This window comes from Gymnogyps californianus, chromosome 24, assembly GCF_018139145.2.
Source record: "Gymnogyps californianus isolate 813 chromosome 24, ASM1813914v2, whole genome shotgun sequence".
NCBI classification, from domain to species: domain Eukaryota; kingdom Metazoa; phylum Chordata; class Aves; order Accipitriformes; family Cathartidae; genus Gymnogyps; species Gymnogyps californianus.
This window is the reverse complement of record NC_059494.1, coordinates 4338823-4358865: the sequence shown is the minus strand read 5'-3', so window position 1 is coordinate 4358865 and position 20043 is coordinate 4338823. Positions and strand designations below refer to the sequence as shown.

The 20043-nt window shown below is 53.6% G+C and overlaps 1 protein-coding gene and 1 long non-coding RNA gene across 2 annotated transcripts; one reads left to right on the top strand and one right to left on the bottom strand.

The window, feature by feature from the left end:
• Nucleotides 1-285: 285 nt before the first annotated feature.
• Nucleotides 286-3474, bottom strand: LOC127025593 (uncharacterized). Its single transcript, XR_007767683.1, has 3 exons — nucleotides 2696-3474; nucleotides 2219-2429; nucleotides 286-476 (listed from the first exon to the last, which is right to left on the bottom strand). It is a non-coding gene; the product is annotated as an uncharacterized LOC127025593 (long non-coding RNA).
• A 786-nt stretch (nucleotides 3475-4260) lies between these two features.
• Nucleotides 4261-8550, top strand: OAZ1 (ornithine decarboxylase antizyme 1). The gene is given in 6 exon segments (XM_050910623.1): nucleotides 4261-4418; nucleotides 6926-6983; nucleotides 6985-7071; nucleotides 7202-7374; nucleotides 7910-7995; nucleotides 8121-8550. Coding segments are annotated over 6 exon segments (651 nt in total). The 5' UTR covers nucleotides 4261-4302; the 3' UTR covers nucleotides 8252-8550.
• The last annotated feature ends 11493 nt before the right edge of the window (nucleotides 8551-20043 follow it).

The following is a 20043-nucleotide window of genomic DNA, read 5'->3' as shown; positions in this document are numbered from 1 at the left end:
CCCTAGTCAGCAAATCAGAGATAAATTCCCATGATGCTGCTAAATGTCATAAACATTTCCACATTCAAGAAGAGCTCTGACAGCATGATGCAGCTAAGCAGAAAATATACAGGGGTTTCTGCTAGGTGTCAAGTATCATTTTTTTTCCATTCACCTTCACTGGAGCTTTGTTACTCCCCTAGAACATGGACGCAGGAGCTGCTTCAACGAAGCCTGCAGCAGCCCACTCTCCGATAACCTCCTCAGCGGCAGAAAAACACACAGAAGCACTAATATTTGCAGCCGTGTTATTTAGTTATGTTTTAATCACCTAAACATCAGAACAGTTTCTCTTTCCTTCTCTAAATAAAAGATGTGATACAACTATGGCATCAACATGCAGGATTTCAGAACCGGCAAGTCTTTTGAGTGTTTCAGGTCCTGTACATCTTTCTAAGCACTAGTTCCGTGTCATCTGACCACAAACACTTGCAAACCTGAAAACAGACAATGAAAAGACATTGTTACTTATCCTGCCCATTTCTTGCTCTAACATCTGTTTACATCAGCTACCAGTTTTGAATTTGACTTTAACTTATTCCTGTGCTGCCATAAAGTCTTCTTCCAATCTAGTATCTTTCAGAAAGTAAAAAACTATAAAAGCCTGACAAAGAATCATTAGCTGGTGATTTTGACTAATGTTTGAGACCTCTTTTGTTAAGAGAGGCTGAAAAGCATGCTGAAACAAGCTAAAAAAGGAAATTCTAGAAAATGAAACTCCTTGGCTTTCCTCAACCTGAAACAATTTAAACTTGGATTCCTAATGTGGAGTTTCAGTTGTGTTGCTGCTTCTGTACTTTCTCTGTTAACAGGTCTGATTATTGAGTAACTCAGACTGTACAAGATATTTTCCCAGGTCGTTCCATACAACCTAATTGCTATGACCTGCTTGTGTAAGAACACAGAACAAGCGCGACTCGCTACATGCTCTCCTCTGAGGAGTTCAGTAAGCAGTTCAGGAGAGAACTGATACAAGCTCCCTGCTGCATCTCCTGCTTTGGGGACTACGCTGGTCCTTTGAAACATGTATTTTTTGGAGATGGAAAGGCTGTGGTAGTTGGGAGCCAGTGGAATGAGGGGGCCTTTGATAGTGTATTTGTGGACACCAGCATAGGACTTGGAATGAACTAGAGCCTCAGGACTTCGATGGACGAGATTCTCTATTTGCAATTGTCCATCTTGCCTCTGTGTTGAAAGGTACTGTGCTCACAGCAGACGTGGGCAAGTAGGAATGGATGCCCACACATCAGCTGTTAGGGTTCACTGCCCAGTGTATTAGATAATACCAGGGACTGAGACGGGTTTGGACTACGATGCCAAACTAGGAACGCAGCTGGAGCAACTGAGACACCGACACACAGTTACTTCTGCCTACTCTGCTGCCACGGGTAGGGTAATCATGGCAAACCAGTGGTAAAAACAAACCAGCTGGAGATGGCAACATCTCAAACTGCCTCAGCTGATAATCCTGAAATCGTGAGTCAGAGGCTTCTCTGGGAGGATTTATGAATCACTGTCACCGCTAAACTGGAAGTCAGGCTATCTCAGCAAAACTGCAGCTGGAACTAATCCCACACGATATTTAACGCACAAAACCGAAACAGGTTGATTGGGCTTTTTGCAGACTACAGAGCACCACAGCATTACCCAGGTCACTCAACTGTAAAATGGAATGATGGCCCCTTGAGATGACAGGTATCCAAAGGGCAAAGCTGTTCCCAGTGCCACACTAAGGAGGAAAGCAGCTGCAAGGATGATGTCCTCTGACACAGTGCCATTACAAGGAATTACAGTCAGATTACTACATAAATAATAAATGCCATTATTAGAAATAACGAAACCTACCACAAAATGCTAAGGCAGTCCTTCCACCGACTAACACATTCATGCCCCCATCATGAAAATCTTTCTAAAACAACATACAAAACATGAATCGCTAAATCCTCTCTGATGTGCTTAATTTGGTCCGGATATTCCTGAATTGCAGCTATCCCATTGTTTCAAGTCGGTCTCTGGGTAATGCATTAAATGGCAGTCAGCTTCCCCTCCATAAATCAACACCCAAACCTAGAGAGCGAGGTGAAAGCAAGCACTAACGTCTCAGTTATGTTGTGTTCTGGGAGCTAAGCGCAGATACCTGCAGCAGGAAAAGGATTTTTCTCTCGTACCTCTTACTTACCATGACTCCCAGACTAGTCACTGGCTGCCGGCCAGGCTAGGCTTCTCATCTAAGCTGTAGGAGAACAGACAGTGTTTTCTTTTGGCAATACACTTTGTTCCATCATAGTCAATCAGAGCAGTTTCAGGACACAGAAGGTGGGTGGGGATTTAGACAGTTATCCTCGTGCAAAGTGGAACCAATCAATGGACTATCCATGTGCTAAGAGCTCCTGGATGGGAATATTTTAAAGCAAATAAAAATAAGCAAGATAGTAAACAAAAAGGAAAAATAAAAAGTGCCCGAATGCAGCTATGGTACCTGAAGGCAATAAAATAGGCGTGTCGTAGCCCGAGATGAATGAAGAAAAAAGAAATACAGCCATCTACAAATTTTTTTTTTTCAGAAAACCATGATTTTGAAAATCATTACAATGCATCTTTAGCAGTTTTCTTTGGCACTATAAACACCTTTTTCCACTTAATTTACATGGCATACCTGACTGCAAACTCGATTCAGCATCATTTAAACCATTATTTTGAGCTTTCTTTCCATATAGGATAAGATCCACTGTTTAGGGTGTGCCTTGACTTCTGTCATGTGCTTCTGACTTGGTTTTCAGGCTGAAATGTTCAGAAATGGCCGAGTCAAAGATCTGCTGTCATGGAAATTATACCCTATTTACCTTTTGTACACATTTGCTGCTTTTAAGATGAATTTTGAAGATTGACCCCCACCCTCCAAAGGGATGAATCTGTGTTTTCATCAATATTGTCCAAAAGAGAAGCGGGGCATCTGATTTTCAAATTCACATCCTTCCCTCCAGACTTTGTTCTTGCTGTGGGGCTGCAGAAAGACCCAACCGTGTCCCCAAGCCTCGGATTTCCAAAATCTTTGCAGGAGACAAAAAGCAGAGCACGATGCTGTCAGGGGAGTGCTGTGGGCCGTTTGTTATGGGGGTGGGGATGCAGACCAACTTCTGCTATGTAAATAACCAGGATTTATTCACTTCCTCACAAAAGTGCAGCACAAATCCTTTCTCCGTTTAAAAGATCACCACCGACCATTCCCCAGACAACCGAAGCTATACATTACTGCACCGGCCAGCACAACACACAGGCAGAAGGGAAACTGGGAGACGTTGCAACTGGAGGCGGGAGCACGGCCACCACAGCCCAAAACGCGCACCCCAAAACCGGGCCACAACTTCAGCCCGCCCTTTTAGGGACCCTCTCCAGTACTTGGGGGATGTTCTTGTTATTTTTTTAATTGAAGTTTCTCTCAGCATCGAGCCGACAAACACTTTGCGCGACAGCTCGGAGGGCGACGATGCCCCCCCCGCCCCGAGCCCGCTGCTCCCCACAGGAGGGCCCGCTGCCGCCCCTCTGCTGCCTCCACCAGCGAGCGGGCAGCCCCGGAGCTGTAAAGCCCGGCCATACAGAGACCCCGGCCATACAGAGACCCCGACCCGCCGTCGCCGTCGCCGTCGCCGTCGCCGTCCCCGTCCCCGTCCCCAGCCGCAGCACCGCTCCGCTCCGCTCCTCTCGCCCGCCGCCGCCCGCCGCTCCTCCCCCCACCGGCGCATGCGCGGGGCCGGGCCTGGCCCCTCCCCTCCGCCGCAGTTTACCTCAGCCAGGCGGGGGCGCGGACGCGGGACTCGAACCGGCGGCTCCGAGGGGAGTGAGGGTTGCGGCGCCGCGCCGAAGCCTCCCGGCCGAACCCCGCCAGACCCCGCCCACCCGCAGAGGGCGTAGCCAATCAGAGACCGCTATCCCCCCCTCCCTATCCCGACGCCCTTCTAACCAATAATGAACCCCCTCACGCTGCTAGCCAATACAGAAAGAGCTTGCTGTTCTGCCCCCGCCCTCCTTCAGCCAATGGGAAGCGAGACTTTCTAAGGGACAAGCAGGCCGTTCACCGGACGGGAGTCCTTTCCCGGTGGGGGGCGTGGCTCGCTCCGCGGGGCGTTGCCGTGGCGGGAGGCGTGGCCTGGGAAGGGTATATAAGGACCCACTGCGGCGGCGGTGCCATTTTGTGTAGCAGCGCCTGGAGAGCGGCCGGCGGGAGGCGGCGGAGGGTTTCGGGGTTCGGACCAGAGCGGCCGGATGGTGAAATCCTCCCTGCAGCGGATACTCAACAGTCACTGCTTCGCTAGAGAGAAAGAGGGGAATAAAAGCACCATCATGCCCGCTGTGCTGAGCCTCAGTACCGGACAGAGCAGGTGAGGGGCCGGGGCCTCCCTCAGCCTTCGCACCGCTAGGCGCTCGCCGCCTCCTCCTTTCCCCTCAGGGCCCGCCCTGATCCTCCTCCTCCTCCTCCTCTTCGTTCCGCAAGCGCCGGTCGCCTCCCCCGTGACCGGGGGGAGGGGAGGGGTGCTCCGTGGCGGGTGGGGGAGGGGCGGCCCGCGCCGCCGCCGCCTCAGCGCTGGGCGCTGCGGCCTGGCCTCCTCCCCCGCAGAAAAAGGGGGGAGGGAAGGGGGGAAAAAAATGGAGGAAAAAAAAAAAGGAAAAGGTTTTTTTGAACGCCCAAGGCGGCGCCTGCGCGCCCACGGTCGCGCCGGTTGCACCCCGCCCCCACCCCCCTCTACCCCCCCCGGTCCGGTGTGACTCGCCGCCGTGCCGGGCGACACGTCCCCCCTCCGCCGGGGGGGGGCTGCCCGCGGCCGCCACCCTCCTGAGTCGCCTCACACACCCGGCTGCCTCCCGCCATGTGCCACGTTAGCTGCCGTCTGCCTGCAGGGAGAGCTCCCGTAGCATCTCCGGAGTTGTCATAACCGTGGGAGGAAGCCTGGAAGAGCACACACCGGCCCCGGATGGGAGGCGGCGGGTCCGTCAGCTGCTCCCGAGCAAGTGAACGGGGCTGAGAGGTGCCTGGAGACAAAAGCCGGGCTGGAGGCAGGGCCTGGAGGTGCCGCCTTCCTACTGGGGGGGAAAAAAACCCCGACAATTAGGCAAAGATATCAAAGGATTGAAAGCTGTTATCCCCTTACGTAATTGTAGATATTCTCGAAAACTAATCGAGGGTACTGAGCCTAAAGTAGAACATAAGAGTGTTAGGAGAGCTGTTAGTTTAAAACTCAACCAAAAGATGAAACAATCCCGACAGATGCTGGGAAGAAAATATCTGAATCGGGGTGACCAGTGTAGAGTGATGGATGCTTAGGACATCAATCTGCGTTGTATGAAGGAAGCCATGATTAGACCTTGTATGTGCACTATGAAAGGAGTTCTAGAATTTTTTTAGAAAGCCGTTTTTATACTTGACTGCTGTTTAAAGGTTATTTTTTCCAGGAGAAGTAAGTGCGCACAAACATCGCTCTAAAATACGTTCTCGATTGCAAAGTGTAGGCAATCTTCATTACGTACCACCTTCCGTTGGGCGAAAGGTGAAATTGTATAAAGGATTGCCACTGTGCTCTTCTGAAAAGAGTGCTTAAAGGCTTATTTATTTGTAAGGGTAATCAGGAATGCATAGCTCTACAGTCATTCTGAGATAAAATAAGTATCTAATGCTAGTACTAAAGAAAAGTGTCTCTCTTTCAAAGACCCTAAAATAATGGATTGAACGCTCATTTAATTGAGAGTGCAAATTTTAGTTTTTTAATAAAACTTGGCAGTTGTCATGCTTATGCGTTCCAGCATCTAATATTTGACCTATATGGCCATTCAGTGCCTTTCTAATACAGATTATTCATCACAAGTTTCAAGCTCATTAAAAAAAAATAAACTCGTACGAACTGTGCAAAATGGTGGATTATTTTGTACATGTTTATTCTGATTTGCAAATGGCTGCTGGCACTCACAGACAGGACGATTGTGAAAATTTCCCTAAGGGCCTCGATTGCTGCATCTGCTGAGATGACGCAACTCAAGAGTGAGCCTGCAGGGTGAAGGATGGTGCAGAGGGAGGGGCCAGTCAGCACAGCGTTTGCTCTTGGTACAGTAGAAGGCTTATTCGGTTAAGCAGGCTTATATGGATGGGGTGAAACTTAGCATGCATACAAGAAATATGTTCCGTATCTTAAGAGGATAACGTTCTTAGCCTTGAGTACTGAACTTTGCTGAGCAGCGCAAAATTGCTCTGAAGAATTCAGGAGAAAGGCTTGTAGGTTTTCAAATATTCAGGTGTGGTCTCAAAGTTAAAACTGGCGATTTTGCTTCTGAGTGTGGTGAAAACATTTGAGGTAGTGACACCTGTGAGACTATTTCATGTAATTTTCTGACCTCCAGCCAAGAGTGCTGACGCAAAAGTTTAAGGTAATTAGGGCCGTACATCACAGGGGAAGAAAATTACCCCTAGCTTGCTGGGCCAGTATACTCGTGATAACTTAGGAGAACAAGGTGGGGGAGAAAATGGGATCTTGCGTATGTGATAGCAGAATGGTTCTTCTCTTGACAACAGGTCAAGCATACTGCTGCCTTGGTATAGAAATACACCTTGCTCACTTTAAGCTGAGAGTATTTTCATCTCCAAGGTAGTCTTTGCCTCGAAATACTGCAGTAGTAGCTTTCTGACCCTTGTGGATCTGGGCGTGAGGCAGTGTTCCTGTCCCTGGTCTGGAGGTTCCTTTGTCTTGCCACATCCCTAGGTTGCAGTAGGAGGAGTTCCTTTGCCCTAGGTTTTGGGTTTTTATTTAAATCTTGCCATCTGATCACTGTTTAAAACCTAGAATGCACCGGCTTTGTCTAACACTGCCTGTTTGCCTCTCTAACTGTGATCCCTTTCTAGTTCCAGGGTTCCCTTCAATTGCTGTAGTAACCTGGGTCCGGGGCCTCGGTGGTGCTCCTGATGTCCCTCACCCACCCCTGAAGATCCCAGGTGGGCGAGGGAATAGTCAGAGGGATCACAATCTTTCAGCTAATTTATTTTATTCGGTGAGTATGAATAATAATAAACAGCTTGCTATGGTGAGCTTGAATGCATTTCTTCCCTCGAGCCTATTAATGGGAGTTATCCCTTCTCCAAAATGAATTGGAAATAACTTTGCACGTATTACTGCTACAGGATAATCGGCTGAATGTTACAGAAGAACTAACATCTAATAACAGGACGAGAATTCTGAATGTCCAGTCAAGGCTTACAGATGCCAAACACATTAGTTGGAGAGCAGTGCTGAACAACAACAACCTCTATATAGAAATTCCCAGTGGTGCTCTGCCTGAAGGGAGCAAAGACAGGTGGGTAGAATAAAATGCAGCTGCGGTTTAACTTGCCTCTGTCTTGAAAGCCTATCAGTAGGGTGGAATAACACTTTACTGTTGTTGATGTTTGCTTCCATTGTTCTGAAAGTTGAAGTCTAATTACGGTGCTTGGTGCTCTCTTGTAAGAGGCTGCAAGTAAGTGGTCCTGGTTTGTGGGCTGCTTCTACCTGTTTTGTCAGGCAGAACCACCCAAAAGATCCGTGATTTCAGGCTGTGTTCCCAGGTACTGGGTACTTTTATCCACTGAAAACACCAGCCTGGTTCTGAGTCTGTCACTGCAGTTTGCCCTTCAGCTGCAACAGAAAAAGCATATTTCCTGTGTTACTGAAAACCTAGATTTCTGCCTCAAGTTAAACCTAGGGCTCAGGGATCTCCGGTTGGTGTGAGTCTCCAGCCACTAGCCTCTTGGGCCTTACAAGTTTGGGTGCAGATTGGCTCACAGGGCCTTGCTTACTATCTCTGAAGGAGGTGCTTGCTCATGTGCATTGAACGCCTTGTATTTGTCTTGTAGTTTTGCAGTTCTTCTAGAGTTTGCTGAAGAACAGCTTCGAGTTGATCATGTGTTCATTTGTTTCCACAAGAACAGAGATGATAGAGGTAGGTGTTAACTCATAGCACTGTCTCTAGAGATGTGAATGCAGTATCTGAAGTTGGTTTTGGTGGATGCTCTAACTGTTGTACAGTATCAAATGGATGAAACTTGTTTTGTGCTTTTTTTCTAGCTGCATTGCTCCGTACTTTCAGCTTTTTGGGCTTTGAGATTGTGAGACCAGGGCATCCCCTTGTCCCCAAGAGACCAGATGCTTGCTTCATGGCCTACACGTTTGAGAGAGACTCATCAGAAGAAGAATAGATTGCAATGTTTGCCTCTTAGAGCTTTCTTGTTGTCTATAAAGATGATTCTGTAGAAATTTTGTCAACATCTATTACAGTATATATAACTCTGTATGAAACGTTGTGACCAACTGCTCTGGTGGCGAGATGTTGAAAATTTCAGACTCCACATCTTTTTCTGGATTTGTGCGCATGTTGTGGTTGTGCAAATAAATGCTCCCTCCAAATTAGCAGTATATTTCTTGAAGTTAAATATTGTGTTTGTGATACTGAAGTATTTGCTTTAATTCTAAATAAAAGTTTATATTTTACTTTTTATTGCTGGTTTAAGCTGTTTAAGACTTGCACTCTGAAGAGATGGCTCTGGAACTGCTCCAACCATTAAAGTTGCAGGTACGGAAAGGCGTTGGTCATTCTTTGCTTGACTGGAACTCATGGCTGTCATCTACCAGGACTTGAAACAATCTAGCAATCCTGTAAAAGCCTACTTCTAGTGAAATAATTAGCAGGTTGTCCATTTCCACTGGTAATTAGGATCACTGCATCCCTGCTCTGTCAATGTTTCGTGGGGGTACTTAAGGCTGTGTGTAAGTTGGAAAGTCAGAAGTGAAATGCTGAGAAGCACAGCTTGTGGCTGCCTGGAGCTTCAAGCGTCTGAGTATCAAAGGGGCGACTTTGGTACCTGAAGTCTCAATGTTGCCAGTAGTGGTGGAGTCTTACACCAGCGCGTGTTAAGCAGGCAGCATGGCTCGATGAGTTCTTCGGCTGTGATCTAGGAAGGCTTGTGGCGCTTCTGTAGCTAAATACTGTCATTGAGGCTGGGCAGCCTCCGGGACTCTCCTGGGGAGACAGATTGTGGTTGAACTGTAAGGAGAAGGGGCCATTGTCAAGCAGTGCCGGTTGTTGGGGTCCACAGACATCTGTTAGTGTTTAGGATACTGAACAAAAGGGAAAATGGCTGCTTGTGTAGTGCTAGAATTAACAAAACTTGTGCTGAAGTTACCAGAGAGAAATCTCCAAAGGGCTGTGCTTTAAAGCATTATATTTCAATTTTTTTTCGGTGCTTAACGCTTGCAGCTTTGGAGGCTTGTTTGGCAGCATTTGAGCTGGTTAATCTCTGCTGTAAAACCTTGTAGCAGTGGATCCCTGGGACGGGTTATTTACCAGGTTGTCATGCTGTGAGTTGGTGTAAAGAGAAGCATGTGATCTTCATGAGTGGGTGCTCTGCCAGGGACCTGACACCCCCACCGAGCTTGGCTTTAGGAACTCTGTACATTGTGAAACATGTAAGGGAGGGGTCCTAAGGATCACCCCGCAGGTCATCCCTAGGCAGATGTTCTGCGGAATCGCATGGAATACACCAAAACATAATCCCTGAAACTCCCTTCTCGGAGATGCGGCAGGGAGCAGATCCCATAGTGGGATCTGCAGCACAAAGTAACCCGGGGGGATGGCACCGTGTTCCTAGAGAGCCTGTTGTTAAATTAGCAACACAGTGAAAGGTGGATGTTCTTGATGGTCTGTTTAATTGGCTTCAGATACTTATTTCAGCCTCTCGCTCCCCCAGCTTGAGCTGTTCTCTGCTCCTTGGGTCCTGGGGTATGGTGTTCAGCACAGCCATCACCTCCGCTGGGATCAAGGCTCTTGGCTGCGCCGCAGTCCAGTGAATGCGAGAGGTCTCCTTCCCACAGGTCTCTTGCCAATTTTTTTGTGGCCGTATAATTGTGCTCTTCCTGTGGGTTTTTTTTGGAAAGCTGTGAACTTGCTGTTCTCGGTATGCTGAAGGCCAGCAAAGAGGAGGTGGGCATGACCAGGGAGAGAGTGTTCCTCCTTTATGCAACAGGCTGGCAAAGGTCTGAAGTTCCTAAGCTGGTTCTCTAGAGAAATTCTTGTTTTCCTCTGCGATGCTGTGCCTGTGCTGTGGTCTGCTTTCCGCAGGGATGTGCGAGTGTGGAGATGTACATGGTCCTGCCTTGAAGGTCGCGTTTCCCGGTAGACGTTTCGCTGACCTTGGGTGCTCCAAGCTGCTCCTGGCAGAAGGGGAGGGGGTCACCCAAGGTGGAAACCAGAAACAGTGGTGCAGGGGGTGCTCGGAGGTGCCGGCCTGGGGCTGGGGTGGGCTGCAGGCGCCGGCAGAAGCAGGTTTTGTCTTTGTTTTTTGCAGGATCCGATGCCCAAGGTGGCTTTGGGCAAGCTGCTGCCGTGCCGTGGGCTTTACTGCCATCTTGTAGCCATGCAAGATACTACAGGAGAGGCAGTGGGGATAGTAGGGCTGGGGCTCCCCCGGGACAACCCCTCCTGCATGTTTTTGGCCCAAAAGCCCATACTGAAATTTGAACAACATTTCTGTGGACCAACCGTGCTCGGGTGGTGACCGTGTCAGGGTTTGCGTGGCTGGCGAGCTTGTTTGGTCCCCGCCCTTGCTCATCCAGCCTCGGCGGGGAGGCTGTGCGGCGGGGTTTGGGTGCTGCTCTGGGGGGGGGGGAATGGTTCCCCACTGTGCACAGAGCCTCGCACGGAGGGGCTGTGGTCTCGGCTGGGTCTTTGGCCCCGCTGCAGCCCAAATGATGAGGCCGCTGCCTGCCCATGCTCAGCGGGCAGGGCAGGAGGCAGAAACCCACTGACCGGGGGAGCTGGGAGCGTGCTGCTCTGTGGTTTCATCTTGGAGGGGGGGGCATGTCACAGCTCCGATTTACTAGGGTTTTTTTTTTTGAGCTCAGGGATTCCTAGGAGGAATCATTCCCGATCCAGCCCTGCCACGGGCTCTGGTGACTGCCTGGTGTGCCGGTGCCCACGTCCATGAGCGCACCAGAGCTGCCCCAGCAGTAGCTGCGGGGGAGGCTGGGACGGTCTGTCCCACTGTGTGCGCAGCCCACGGAGCCTGCTCTTGCTGCTGTCGGGTGATAGCTGCGAGTGGATTAATAATTACTTAATTAATAATAATTTAAATGACCTGAGCGGGGCCTTGCATGGCGCTTCACTGTGATGGTCACTCGGCATCTGCGTGGGTTTGGGGACCAGGGTGCAGATCCTGCGCGGTGCTGCGTGTTTCATACCAAACAGCAGATGCAATGGCCCTGCCTTGGTGCAGCCAGAGACCGACCCTGCAGCCTGGTCCCTGGCTGCAGCAGCCGTTAACTGACCCGAGCTATTTACTAGACACCATAGAGGCTGTTCTGGCTAATCACTGCCGGGCAGTGAAGTTTGGCTTTGTGTTTCTGCCTGGATATATCACTGGGGTGTGTAATGCTGTCAAAGAAGCACATAAAGGACCAGTATTTAAGAGGCTGAGCTCTGGGTTTTATTGAAGCTGTGTGGCTGCTGTATTTCCCCCTTTAAAATGTCATTTATATTTGTGACTATGCCACAAATTGTTTCCGAAAAGAGCAGGCTGTACGAGGTATTGTATCTCTCCTTTGCTAACGGTGCATTAAGGTGAGCTGTAATGTGTGGCTTTGCATTGTTATTTAAAACAGTGAAAGCCTCGTGGGCGCAGGAGAGGTCTGAGGGGGTTTTTTTTGCAAAGTCTAAGCCCCATAAACTTTACTTGGGATAATCAGCCACTAAACTGGCGCTTGATCCTGTGGCTTCCATCCAGCTGTCTTTCCTGAGATGCTCCGATAAACTGGACTCACAGTATCAAACAAAAATCGGTCGAGGGTGTAAAAACACACCCTGCGTTCTGGGAGCCACGCGTGGGAGTTTGGTCCCAGCTTCATCATTGATGTGCTGTGGGGGAAGCGGGTTTGGGTTTGCAAACAGAGTTTTCCCAGCCAGGACCAGCTTGGGTTCCTTGTGAGCTGGTGGATTTGGCCAGGTCCTCAGGGGCTCTTGGCTTTGAGGAGACCTTTTGGGTGGGCTGAACTTCAGCTTGCCTTTAGGGAGTGTAGAGAGCCTGGGTGACTTGGTAGAGTGTGTGTTCAGTGACGTCCTTGAAGTACTGGCAGCACAGCCACTCCTCGAGGCCGGGGCTCCCCACCGCCCCAGCTGAATTCTCCGCAAACTTCAGGAGCAGCAGAGCCCTCTTCACCTCCACCCAGCTCCGGAGCAGGGTAAGGGTCTTCTTGTTCCTGGCGAAGAGTTCCTGGCGAGGCCCCCAGAGCAGGACCTGTAGGATGCTCCTTGCCTGCTCGATGGAGACCCTCTTGCAGGGATCTCTGTGGAGAAGCAGCGTGGCCAGACGCTTGAGTCCCGTGGAATAGATGGACAGGGAGAGGATTTCAGGAAGTCTATTGCTTCTGAACCCCAAGGCGTTCTCCAGAGAGATGTCCACATGCAAGATCTGATAGATCAGCATGCCTACGTTCAGCTCATCTGCCACCGGGGAGGGTGGTGCAGCAAGCCCCTCGGTCCAGTCCTGCTCTTGGCTGGTAGAACAAGGTCTTCGCTTGTCTTTAACCTTGAAGAAGCTGCTGATGAGCAGCCTTGGAAGAGACAGCCCCAGGGATGCCTCCTTGCCTTTCTGGCTCCAGGGAGGACACGGGCACTGCACCAGCAGCAGGTTCTCCAGGCAGAGGTCCCCCTGCCCCACGTTCTGCACCCGGAGATGCTCCAGCCCCATGCACACCTGCAGGAGGAGGAGGCAAGCCAGGCGTTCGTAGTGCCCAGGGCTGGTCCTGTGCAAACCACGGGATCCCTTCACAAAGCCCGCCAGGGTCTGGTAGGGAACCTCAGGAGAAATGAGGACCTGCATGACAGGGCGGGTGGCGAGACGGGCTGGCTCCTCTCTGGAAGGGGACTGACTCTGCTCCCCAGGGCTTCCTGGGAGCACCAGCTCCCGAGGGAGGCGGTCAGTGAAGCGGCCGATCAGGCGCTGGATGCTGCAGTGCACCCCGAGGGAGCTCTGCACCCCCAGACTGGTGCAGGATGGCTTGGGGACCTGCAAAGAGAGACAGGGCACGGCCAGCTGCTTGAGGATGGAGCCACGGGGTGCCTCATCCTGGGCCGGGCCACCACCTCAGCTCAGGGCCACCAGCCCACGACCCATGCCTGGTGCTGGGCTCCCCTTGCACCCTCTGAACCCACTGGCACCCACCAGAATGGCTTTGAGCAAGAAATGGGAAAGGAAGGGGGGGTGTAACCCCCAGGTGAACTGCAAAGCTGCTTTGATGGGTCTCATCCTGCACTGCCTGAGGAGCCGGCTCTGCTCCAGCCTCTGTGTCCGCTGGCCCCTTGAGACCACTTGCCAGGGCATCTCCCCCAGCGGTGCCATTCTCCTTGACGTGTCCTTTGGACCCGTGGGAGCTGTCGCCCTCCCCTCCCCGGCCCGCGCCAGCAGTGCTGTCTCATTTAGCAAATGCAGAAGTAGGTGCAAAAAGAGGAAGCGCCTGCGTGACAGGGGTCAGGGGAAAAGCCAACCCTCCCGGTTCACGCTTGCCTGCAGCACTGCAGCCCTCTGCGCTGCAGGAGCCCACTCCCTCTGCACCACCCCGGGGCATTTTCCCCAATTCCCTGCTTACCTTCGCTGCAAACACCAGTTGGGTTTTCTCAAAAGTGAAGCCCACCCGGAAATACCAGGCATCCCTGCTTTCGCAGCACGGCTCCCGGTCCAGGATGCTGAACGCTGCCCAGCTCTTCCCTGCCAGCTCTGCCTCCAGCAGCTGCTGCCGCTCCTCCGGCCCCACGAGCTCATCCTGGATGCGAGCCGAGAGCCGGGCCAGGGTGGCCGCCTGGCACCCCAACACCACCCCGCACACTCCAGCCGGGCTCTCCAGGAGTGGCAGGAGCTGTCCCAGCTCCCCATCTGCCATCCCGAACGTCAGCTCTGCTGGGCTGGGCGACGGGGCTTTTTGCGGGCTGCTCCGGGCTACTGGTTCCCCCAGGCTTTGGGACTTGGTCAGGAGTTTCTTGGGTCCCCAGGAGGGTCTGTCCCGTGGGGGGATGGAGCTGGGAGCCCCCTCCTCGTGCCGCAGATGGGACAGTGGGACGCTGTAGAGGATGCTGCCAGCCCATGTTGTGGGGTTGCCCCGACAGTGCTGGGACGGCCCCGGTTCCGGGAGGGACTCCGCTCGCTGGAGCTGCTTTTTCGGCAATGGGGGAGGCACGAGGTCCCGGTCGGGCTGAGAGGGGGGTCTCCCAGCCGCTTCCCCTCGGCTAGCCTTGCGGGGGACGAGGTGGGCCCGGAGCTCTCCTGGGGAAGGAGGAACAGACATGGCAGGGCTGAGACTTCCCCGGGGGGCGGGGGAAGAAAGTGGGAGACGGAGCGGGACGGGAGTACAAGCACGTTGTTATTTGCCCCACTGCATATTTCCAGCCCCAATGCGATGCCCAACGCCAGCCGGAGGGGTGATGACCGGGTGCCGCGGGAGGAGGATGAGGACAGCAGTGGGGTTCGTCCCTGCCATCCGAGCTGACACCTCGGTGGGCAGGAGGACAGCGGGGTCGGGGCGTCACTCACCCACGTTGCTGTAGATGAGGGCTGAGTTGGGGGGTCGAGGCGGGTGGCCTCCCAGGGTGTCCGGCATGGGGGCGGGCAGTCCGGGGGCACCCAGGTCCAGGCTGCTGGAGCGGGCATGCACGCTGCCCTGTGCCTGCACGACGGCCCTGCACGGAGCCGGGAGTCAGCGCTTGCCCCCCCCCGGGGGGGTTCTGGTTCCTTTCAGTGCCAGCTCAGAGGAAGAATAAGGAGAAAGGGGAAGCAATGGCCTGGGGAACCCTGGCTGTGTGGTTTTGGGGCAAAAGACAGGGAGTTTGGTGGCTCGGTGACTCCAGCTCCTGCAGTGGGGGGTCCTGGGGGTGCTCCCGAGGGGTGGGGGCTGCCTCAGAGGCTTCACGTGCGTGGGTTCACACTCACACGGGTGCAGGGGGGTGGTGTGTACACACGGGTTCGTGTCTGCCCTGCTGTCCCTGTTTGGTAGCCATGAGGAGGACACGATGGTGGGAGAGGTGTGGGACGAGAGCAGGAAAAGCCTTCGACACCCCTGGCCCAGGTCTCGGAGGGGGCAGGACAGGGGGTCTGTGCGCGGGGAGGGAAAAGCAGGGAGCCCGTAAGGAGGAGAGCAGTGGGAAGGAGCCGTCCACAGCCCCGGCTGGGGTTTCGCTTCCCCGTCCTGGCCAGGCTCAGCGCAAACCTGCAGCTCTGACCCTGCTCCCACAAGCGGTACTGAAACCACGGTGGCTTTCTTTAAAAGCTCCGGTTTCTGCTGGGGACATCACTCGCTGTGCAACTTCAGGCTTTGACCCTCTTTGGCCCAGCTCAGCCCCCGTTACCCCCCCCCCGGGGAACTGGGGATTATTGCCCTGCCTCTAGCCACGGTGCAAAGCGTCGGGCTGAAGCAGCCTTGCCGGGGTGCTGCTGGGAAGCTCCTTTTTGAGCCCCATTTGCAGAGCAATTTGTTACCTCTGAGTTTTCCCTGGCAGCGGTGGGGGCCTGAGGGGCTCCAACTCCATCTCCCGGCTCGGCAGCGGCTCCCGCTCCCTGTCCCAGGCTCCCCCGGCGCTGGCCATGGCGCTGCCGGGAATCGCCTTGCACAACTTGCTGCAACCCTGCTCGTAGGAGGATGTTCTTTCAAAACCTGCTTCTTGCAAGTCTAAAGGAAGCCGGAGGCTTGGCCTCGCTCCCCGGCAGCCCCCAGCGCTGCTCCGGGGCCACGCGCTGCCCACGGAGGCTCCTGCTGTGGCTGCAGTAATTGCATCGCTTTCGGTGCAACCTGTTGCAATGGGTTTGCTTCCCCTGAGCTGCTCGTGGAGGCTTCGCACTCCTCCTCCCAGGCTGCTTTTGGATGGGAGCGGTATTGAAGGGGGGATTTCCGCGGTACATCCCCCCCCCCCCCCCCCCCCCATTACATAATTAATTCCCTGCTCTCCAGGTTGTGTTACTGTTACTCTAGATAGATTGGCGAGGTGGAATTTTTTTGTTTTCTTCAATGTTTTTTTGCTGGGATTTCCTGCAGCCGTTGCACAAGAGGAGACTAGTTGTTAGGAAACGCTTTTTTTTCTCCCAGAGCTTTACAGGCGCTGAGAGAGCACGGAGCAACATTGACTCAGCTGCTGAACCCCCCACCCCCATCCGTGTCTATCCCCTCTAGGATAAAGATGCTCTTTTAACACTCTAAACCCCAAAATATTTTAATATCTCCTCCCTTCTGTTCAGTCTTTGAACTAATTAGCAAATAACTAATGGCACTCGTTAGCAATTGGCCTGGGTGGGTGAGCTCCTCTGCCGAGAGCTGTGGGAAGCCAGCTTCAGGGATTTCTCCTGCGAGCACCGAGGCTGGGGATGAGCAGGCTTTGGGGGGATGTGGATTTGCATGAAGAAAGTGGAAACATCCACCGTATTTTCACCATTTGACCTGGACCATGCAGCCCCGGCGGCGGCGCAGGCACCCGTGGGACCGGGCACCTCCCCAGGGCTTTGGGGGGCCGGTTTGGGGCTCGGTGGGTGTCTGTGAGCCTGGAGCCGCCCCCTGCAAGGAGACCACCCTCCTCCATGGTTTCCTCACTGTGTATTTTGCAATCCGTATTTCCTAGCCAACACCAAGCAAGCCAGTAGGTTTGTGTCTGTTGGCCCACGATGCTTGCCGAGAGCCGTTTCTGCGGTGCCGAGGCTGTATGCTAGAGCTGATAAAAATACGTGTTGGGGCTGAGTCATGTTTGAATCCGGCACTAGCTCGGGGAGGATGTGCAAGACTTTGGGAGATGACAACCTGCCTTGGTACCCACACGGTCCTTCCCACGCTGCTGCCTGCTTTGCTGCTGGAGCTGCTCATCCCTGCGCCGCAGCCCCGGCCGGGGCTGCAGCCCATCCCTGCCCAGCAGCGAGGCTGGGCTTTGTGTTGCTCCCTCAACACCTCATCTAGGGTTATAATGCTGTAAAAATAAAGAATATAAATGGAGCATTTAAGATTCAGCAGGATCCTGGGCTTATTGATGGTGTTCAGCAGCGGGGTCAGTGTATGTATGATGTCCCTCATCCCAGTAAGTCATTTATGTTAATGGCTGTACTACAAACTGTTTTAAGCAACAGTAAATCTATCATCAGAAGCATCAATATTTTTCCCTAATGAGTAATATGTTACCTTCAAGATATACCAGAGACCATTAGGAATAAAATTACCAAATTAATACAACGAGCGTGACCCTACCAAGCTAGAGAGAAGTGGCACGAGCCCAGAGGAGCCCCGCAGCGGGGCAGGCAGGAATTGCCTTTTGCAGAAGTATTAGCTGCAGATTTCCTGATGCCTCTTATTATAATAAAAAGGAGACAATGCCAAGTTTAAAAGCAAGCCTCTGGTCCAGGGGGTGCCGAGCCCTCTGTCCCACCTCGAGCTGCGCAGGGGTGGGATTTGGGGAACTGATGCAGAGAAGTTTTACTTAGCCGAAGTCTTTTTAATTTGTAAGGAAATTGGTTTCTCTTCCCAGCGGGAGATACGATCTTTAAATGCACCTGCTGGAAAATTGCATTTTTCTAATTGTATTTATTTTTTGGTGGGTTTTTCCCCGACATTATTGTCAATACATTGCTGCTGTGGGGATGCTCCGTGCCCAGCTCGGGGCAGGTCGGGGTGATACCTGCGGCAGTGCCAGGCCTGTGCGGGCACACGGGCTGGGCACAGCGGGCACTGAAACCACCCGAGCCGGTTTCTCAGCATCTTCGGTCCTGGCAACTCTCATCCCCCAAAAGCTGCCGAAGGAGCGGGTGGGCTCAGTCCTGGCTCCCATGGGTGTCCCCGAGGCCACGATGCACCCAGACCCTTCGGCACGGGCACTGTAATCCTGACCCTTAACCTCCTGGGCGCTCTTGTGCCATGCAGTATTTTTTTCATGCAGGAAATAAGAGAAAAAACCCAGTTTCCTCTTTTACTCCCACGACAGCTCTGGCCCTGGCTGCAGGGGCTGCAGGAGGCCCAGGGCAGTGGCAGCATCCTGGTTATTTTGCAACCAGGGCCACCCTCCTTCATGCCAGTGAGGTGGGTGCTGGGAGCCTCCCCGGGTCCCCTGGGAGCCGTGGGGTGTGGAATTTTGGGGTGCAGAGGCTGGGAACCGGCCCAGGGCCCTTTTCTCCAGCAGATGGAGGCATTGCTTTGCTTCTACCACCCTGCAGGCTCCCAGTCCCCATCCCAGTCCCATGCTGGGAAAGCCGGGACTGGGGACTAGCATGGGGGCAGGCCAGGCACTGAGCCTGGAAGGAGGGAAATGGGGGGGTTTGGGGAGGTGTAGCAGCCCCTTTGCTGGGGACACAAGGACAGATGGTCCCCAGCCAGCTGGGCAAGGGGACACTGGGCTGGCTGAGCGCCTCGTGGGGATGGCGACGGCAGCTGGGCCAAGGGCAGGGATGGCCTTGCATGGGGCCAGGGTGTCCCCTGGGGCTGGTGGGATGGGAAAGGGGACCAAGAGGGTCACTTCAGCCTTCCTTAGGAGAGGGACAGCCCCCCCAGTGCCGCTGGCTCCTGCCCCTTGGCCCTACTGCAGTGCCCCTCCGTGCCTCAGTTTCCCCAGCCAGAGAGCTGCAGTGCAGACCCCCAGTGCCCGGTTTTCCAGGCTCATCGGAGGGGTTTGGCTGTGTGTACATGCACGTGTGCGCGCACTCTTGTGTGTATGCGAATCCTTTTAACACCCCCTAACCCCAGTTTCCCTGCAAGCAGGAGGTAAGGTGCTGGCTTTGCACCCTTCAGCTTAAGTGCATCCTTATAAACACTCTATTAATAATTAATAATAGATTAATAGCAGTGGCAGTTTGTTAACATATGCGCATTAATCATTTATTATTAATATGGACTTCAGTACCCTCTGAAAGTTGGTTTAGCATTGTTTATTAAGGGTTTTGCGGGGCTGATGGGGGTGATGACCAGCTGATGGGCTGCAAATCCCAGCAGAACTCGGGGGGGTTAACGTCTGCCTGAACCCCGGGACTCCCTTGGGCCTGCACCACGCTGGAGCAGGGCTGGCGAGCACAAAGGCACGAATCCTGCACGTGGTGCAAGCGGCTCCGACCGCCCTGTCCGGGTCCTGCCCAGCTCCACGCTTGCACTCAGCCCTGCTCAGGCTTTGTCCGTGGATTTTGGCTTTTCTTATTTGAGGCACATGGAGAAGAAAAGGGGGAAAAAACCAAACGAGCCACAAAAGTCCCTTTTTTTTTTTTCCTTTTTCCCCCGCAAATACATTTCACATGCTCATTACATATAAAATTGTGCCAGGTTTGCGCTGCCCAAACCTGCCTTTGCTCCCGGCTGCAAGGGTCCGTGCCCGACCCCCTCCCCACCCCCTCCCTCACCCCCCCAGGTAAAAAAACCCCAGACACCGAACAAGGGCGTGCGGGTGAGGCCGGTGGGACCCCTGGTACGACACGGCATGCACGGCTCGGGGAGCGAGGGGGCACCGGGCATGCGAAGGGGCCGCAGGCAACGGCCGGACCCACGGCAGGGGGTGGATGGGGAGAGATGGGCAGCATCTCCCCCAGGTCGGGGGCCGGATCCTGGCAGTGACCGGCTGCAGCCCGGGCAGGCGGGAGCAGCCTGGGGAGCACCTTGGAGAGGAGGGCTGGGTGCTGAGCCCGCCGGCTCCTTTGCCCCTCTCCCCGCCTGGGGCTCAGCTGGGGGCTGGGGGGCACCCAACACCCATGGGTGCGAGAGGAGGACGGGGACAGCAGGATGGGGTGCAGGGGACGACCTGAGCAGCAGCTCTCACTTGTGCCCAATGCAGCAAAGTTCACGGGGCGGGGGGGGGCGCACAGCCCTGAGCCCTGGGGAGCTCCTGCCTCCAGTGCAGCCCCGAAGGCCCGGGGATGCCCGGCAGGAGACGGGCAGCTGCCTTCTCCAGCTCCCAGAGCGAGTGTGCTCAACCTGACCGCCACCGGCTGGAGAAGGGACATCC